The following is a 6,359-nucleotide window of genomic DNA, read 5'->3' as shown; positions in this document are numbered from 1 at the left end:
CTCAGTGACCTCAATTTAAAATGCAAATCGCCATTTATTTAGATTCAAATACAATCCAATAAATGGAGTCATAAGTTTTGCCTTTAAATGGATAATTATGTTGGGTTTTGATTGTCCGAATGGTTTTCATTACATTGAATTACATGTTTATTATTGAGGCTTGAGTTTGCAGAGAGGCGGTTAGAACAATTTTAGAACACTTTCAGTATGAGAACGCACTCCAGTAAAACACCACCACCCATCACACCTCAGTAATAAACGTGAAGTATAACGATGACTGTTTGGACAGTGTCAACAAAATCTGAAATATGATAGCTTTCATGAAATGAATGATAAAGCAGCTAATACTACTGAATCAGGTGAGTGTACCTGCATTCTCTCACTGCTGCAAGAAAGGAGACACCACACACTCCCTGGAACACATTAAAGGACACGATATTTACATCAAATAACACCACACGTGCTATTATAAGATGACTATGATAGAATACCTACATTAATCAGTGTTTTGCTTTTGTCCTGCCCTTTGACCTCTCCTAACATACAGTTGAAACCAGAGGTTTACATACTATGACTATGCAATGTGGGGTAGCCCAGATGATGACGTCATGGCTTTTGAAACTGACAACATGCTAGTTAATTGAAGGCACACCAGGGGATGTATTTTAAGGCCACACCTCAAACACTCACTTTTGTTACTCCAGAATGTAGAAAGAGCAAGTCGCGTGTATTTACCCTCAAGCTAATGGCAACTTACAGCTAAGTGCTACAGCAACATGTTGATACACAGCTGGATAAAGATGACCTGGACTATACTGGACGATGACTTTTGCCAATGGGAGTTTTGGAGTATTTTGCTGCTGTGGATGATGTTAAGTTACCATGAGCTTCAAGTTGATATTACATGGCTGACTGTAGGAGACCTCTTTGTGAGATCAAGTTCTTGAAAAACACTTTTGGGTGAAGTATCACTTTAATGTTGATGTTTTCCTTAGAGGACAATTCTGTTGACACGTTTGATTTGTTGACTATAATCTTTTTACTTGTTAACATGCGGGGTTTTTCTTAACACTCCATCAACAATGTTACGGTACATTGGGGGGGATTGAGGTGGCAGATTGTGCTTTACTGTTCAGCGGGCTGAATCTCAGACAACACAGAATCCTCTGGGTTACAGAACCCCCTGAAGGCTTTCTCACAAAGTTTTTGTCAGTCACATTTCACAGGCCCTGATTAAAGTGAAGAGTGCCAGGATCTGTCAAAGAGCTGGACGTGGAGGAGGTGGCGGCGGCGGCGGCAGCGGCAGCGGCAGCGGCAGCGGCAGGAGCCTCTTGTGGCCTTGATTATCTGTATTGTGCAGCTTCATTTACAGAGTATGTTTGTGTGGTGTTAAAATGAGCCTCTGGATATTTAAATGTTCCTGTTGCATTAAAAAGGGATTAAAAATCACTCCCCAGGGACCATTCTAGCATACAAAAAAACCCATCTCCGATATAAACATTTTCATCGATAAGAGAGGAGTTTTAGACAACAACCTGCTCTATTCTCATGTCTGGATTCAGGGAGGAAGAAATGATAGCTCAGGAGTTCTAATGAAGTCCAGGACTCTAAATATGCACAGAATCACTTCAACGAGTCAATATTAAAAAAACAAACAAACAATAAAGCCAATGAAAAAAACAGTGTTGTCAAATGTCATCTAACGTGAAACATATTTGCAGCCCCTTTGATTTATATTCGTCCAACAATTGAAGAAATTTAAAGAAGCTTTGCATTCTTTGTCATGATCATTTCTCATATAATTCAGACAAAAGGTGTTTCTTAGAGTTTTCCCCAGAGGACCACCTTGTCTTGCCTTGCCTGACATCCGAGCTCATTCATAGATTTCCCAGCCTGCATCTGTAGTTACATCCCTTTTTACCGTCCTACCAGCCTCCAGCATGTGCAGAGGATCAGGTGGACCTCGTGCACACACACCCGAGGAGGAGCACACACCAAGAGGAGGCTCTGAGAAAAATTTTCAGGAGTGCAAGATGCAATTTTTGCACAGAGATTTACTTGCAGAGATTTTTTCCTCTCGTAACACCCATTACAGGCACCCGGGATGGATGGATGCTCTGGGTGTGTCTCTGTGAGGTCACCATGAGGATTTTATTGGCATAATTGAAACAAACAAAAGGTAGGAACACAGATGTGCGTCCGCTTGCCAATTTTTTGAAAATGTAGTTTAGTGGGATGCTCATAATCCACTCTTCATGTTTTATTGTGCAAATTTCATGACATCCAACAAACAATTTATTACTGATTGCACATTGTCATAATACGTCAGGTAAGTTAGTAAAGAATATTTGAGTCATACTTTTACTGTGGATTGTGTTTTTTGTGGGTTTGGATTTTCCTAGATCTTAACATACTTAGGTGCTAATTACATGGAAAATAATATTTTCTTCATATGAATTCAATCATATACTTGGCTGAAGATAAATATCTTGCTTACATCAGAAATTCGTTTATTTGTGTTCATTCATTCACTGAGAGAGAGAGACAATTGAGCGGTGATTTTAATTTCCCATAATTAGGAATGGACCACATTTTTCTTTCAAAAATAAAGGATTGAATTCCCGAAATAAGTATTTTCCTGACTGTAGTTTTTGGCCGTTTGCAGCTGAATAAAATTCATTCAACTCAGCAGTTCCAGTAAAGTCATGTTACATGACACGCTTTTCACTCTCAGCACCCTGGTTTCCTAAGTGACTGAGCTCCTGTGGGAGAGCAGCTTTTTGGCTCACAGAGTCACAGAGTTTCAGGTCAACACTGTGTGTGTGTGCGTGTTTGTGTGTGTGTGTGTGTGTGTGTGTGCGTGCGTGCGTGTGCGCACGCGTGTGTGTGTGTGTTGTTGTTAATGATCCACCAATTAGTCACACAGCAGCAACAGTCTTCTAAACACCTCTTCATCTGTCAGCGCGTCAGAGGGTGAAGTGTAGCGCTGCCTTCACTCATCCTTGAGCTGGAAAAAAGATGCAGTTGGAACATTTCCTCTCCTTATAGAAAAATGTAACTGCGCTGACTTCTTCTTCTAGTTGCCCCAGTCACCACGGTAACAAGCAACTGTGTGATGGGCGAGATGAGGGACTGTGGCAGACAGTCCCAGTCGTCCCCCTGTCCCCTGACTTTAATCTGTCATACGCACCATAAACACAGAAACTCCCAGTAAACTCCAAACACGTTCTTTGCTTGCCATCACAGGGGAAGTCAACATTTCTAACAGTCATTAACTATAAAGCACAGCAGCAAATGAGCCTGTAACAGGAGTGTTTTCCTGCACAGGCAGATCTGAAGATGACGGGCCAGGCTGCAGAAAGAGATCTGTCACCCCATAACCTGTCGGTGAAGACCAGCTTAGAGGAGGAGATCGAGAGAGCTGAAAGTATTCTAAGCAGGTGAATACAACAATTAAATCATGAGTTACTTTCCCCAGAGGTGATGCCATCAAGCAGCTTGTATGAAATAAATGTTTTGTGATGTTTGTTTTTTTTCCTTTTTCTTGCAGGGTGCCATCTGTGTGTGATGATACGTCCTCAGAGCTACAAAGAGTTGCTGCTCTCGACCCTCACGGAGGCAATTCCAGAAATTCTTTTGAAAGGAGCGGCGCCATCTCAAGGTAAAACTATTATGAGGACACGACTGAGGTACGTCACAAAGATCCGACTGATCGAAGACGTGAAACATTATTGAGAGCGTAAGATGTTTCGCTCAAAGTTCACCAGGTTCAACCAAACGATAGTCATCATGTTTTTTTTACTTCACATGAAGGAGGCATAAAAGGTTCCTTAGATCCTTGGATGTTGTGTCTTACTGATGTCCTCTTGTGAGGTTTTCCAGTGTATTGACATCCTCTGTATCTTAAAAATGTAATTTATAGTTTTAATTTCTTATTGTTTTGTACCAGACTGATTGATAAATGCTGTCTGACGTCTTTAAGTAATGTCTCTTACGTGTGTGCCAGGCTAGTGAGCCTGGTGGTGAGACTGAGGGAATGGGCACACAGGAGCCTGATTGAGGAAGAGGAGCGACCAGACTCTTTCCTGGAGCGATTTCGTGGCCCTGAGCTGAGAACTGCTCCCAGCCGCATCAGCAATACGCAACCAGACGCCAATGGCAACAATGCCAAAGGGATCTTTAGGTATATGTGTATGCTGCCGTGAACCATCACACCGTTCTCTGATATGTTGGTGATCAGAAAGTGGAAAGAATTAAATACAGTATATTTAAAATACCTCTGTGACACATACATCATTTCTAAAACACATTTTTTCAGCTTTAATAGGTCTTAGTGTGAATTCAAGATTGGAAAAGCCCTGGATATCCACATGATAAAATCTGAGAAAACATTTAAAGAGTTTAAAAATGCCCCATTAGGTCACAAGAACTCTCTTTGGCTTTTCTTTTTAAGAGGAGGAAGAGGTACTGTTATGTATTATTGGTACTATTTTTGCTTCCGAATATTAAGGAAAATAAAAGGGGACAGAGCTTTAAAAAAAAAAGACCACAAATTAAATAAAAATATTAACAGCCCTATATCTTGTGCACTGACAGCTGTGTGTCGATATTATTTGCAATCTCTTGATGCTTTCAGGAAAAAGTGGAATGTATTTGTCGTGTCCCCATCTGATGACGCCTATTACCGCTGGTTATTCGTCATCGCCGCAGCAGTCCTCTACAACTGGTTCCTGGTTGTAGCGAGGTAATAACCCCCTCAATCATTATCTGTTGGGGCCCTGCAGCCTTGGGCATGGGTGATGGGTGCTGCGAATGGATGCGTTGACCTGAGCAGTAAATTATTTGTCTTCTTTGTATCTGCAGGGGATGCTTTGATAAGTTACAGGTGGGCAATTACGTCTGCTGGCTGGTGCTGGACTACCTCTGTGACTTAGTGTACATCATGGATACTTGTGTCCGTCTTCGCACAGGTAAAATACAGCTTCTGGCCGCCAGGCTATTTTTAGTCTATTTGCCATATTTAATTCATTTAATCAACTCTTCATCAAGGGAAATATACTGACTATAAATGCTTGATGCTAACAGCTGCAAATGAGTTCAAGAGAGATAAGAGACCTGAACAGCAAGATTTCCAGAATGGGAAACTAAAACATATGACTGATACTGCTAAAGTGTTTCTCACGCATGATGAAAAACAGATGTGAAGTACAACTGTTCGCTGAGATGGGTTCTGAAATTAATTTTGTACTCAACTTATCTTGTCTCAGGATACCTGGAGCAGGGTTTACTGGTGAAGGACCATGCAAAGCTCCGAGACAGCTATGTGCGAACATTGCAGTTCAAGCTGGACCTGCTGTCCATCTTGCCTACTGACCTGGTGTACTTCGCCACCGGCATCCACACACCTCAGCTCAGGTTCAATCGTCTGCTGCGCTTCCCTCGAATGTTTGAGTTCTTTGACCGCACTGAGACACGCACCAACTACCCAAACATCTTCCGGATCTGCAACTTGGTGCTTTACATCCTGATCATCATTCACTGGAATGCCTGCATCTACTATGCTATATCGAAGTCTTTGGGGTTTGGCTCGGATACTTGGGTGTTCCCAAACATCTCCAAACCTGAATATTCCTCTCTGACACGGAGTTACGTCTACTGTCTGTACTGGTCGACTCTTACTCTTACCACTATTGGAGAGATGCCTGCACCGGTGCGTGATGAAGAATACCTATTCGTGGTCTTTGACTTTCTTGTTGGGGTACTAATCTTTGCCACAATTGTTGGGAATGTTGGTTCAATGATTGCCAACATGAATGCAACCCGTGCTGAATTTCAAGCACGGATCGATGCCATCAAACACTACATGCACTTCCGTAAAGTGAACAGAGAACTGGAGACACGTGTCATTAAATGGTTTGACTACCTCTGGACCAACAAGAAAGCCGTAGATGAGCAGGAGGTGCTAAAGAACTTGCCAAACAAACTGCGGGCTGAGATTGCTATTAATGTACACCTGGAGACCTTGAAGAAGGTACGCATTTTTCAAGACTGTGAAGCGGGACTGCTGGTGGAGCTGGTGCTCAAACTTCGCCCTCAGGTCTTCAGTCCAGGAGACTACATCTGCAGAAAGGGGGACATCGGCAAAGAGATGTATATCATCAAAGAGGGGAAGCTGGCTGTGGTGGCTGATGACGGGGTCACGCAGTACGCTCTCCTCACATCAGGCAGCTGCTTTGGAGAAATCAGCATTCTGAACATAAAGGGCAGTAAAATGGGAAACCGACGCACAGCCAACATTTGCAGCTTGGGCTATTCTGATCTCTTTTGCCTCTCCAAGGATGACCTGATGGAGGCAGTAA

The 6,359-nt window shown here is 42.5% G+C and overlaps 1 protein-coding gene across 1 annotated transcript in view; it reads left to right on the top strand.

The window, feature by feature from the left end:
• Window positions 1-3,339: 3,339 nt before the first annotated feature.
• The window catches only part of LOC147248740 (cyclic nucleotide-gated cation channel-like), a 3,355-nt gene continuing 335 nt past the window's right edge, over window positions 3,340-6,359 (top strand). Inside the window, exons 1-6 of the mRNA XM_086179104.1 lie at window positions 3,340-3,440; window positions 3,551-3,661; window positions 4,007-4,183; window positions 4,637-4,744; window positions 4,864-4,970; window positions 5,268-6,359. The exon at window positions 5,268-6,359 is cut by the window's right edge and continues 335 nt beyond it. Coding sequence (XP_086035230.1) covers window positions 3,340-3,440; window positions 3,551-3,661; window positions 4,007-4,183; window positions 4,637-4,744; window positions 4,864-4,970; window positions 5,268-6,359 — 1,696 coding nt within the window. The remainder of the gene's footprint in view (window positions 3,441-3,550; window positions 3,662-4,006; window positions 4,184-4,636; window positions 4,745-4,863; window positions 4,971-5,267) is intronic.

The sequence above is a fragment of the Aulostomus chinensis genome, chromosome 15 (assembly GCF_037954235.1).
Source record: "Aulostomus chinensis isolate RoL2024-O1b breed Wild chromosome 15, RoL_Achi_v1.0, whole genome shotgun sequence".
NCBI classification, from domain to species: domain Eukaryota; kingdom Metazoa; phylum Chordata; class Actinopteri; order Syngnathiformes; family Aulostomidae; genus Aulostomus; species Aulostomus chinensis.
This window is presented reverse-complemented; position numbering and strand designations above follow the sequence as displayed.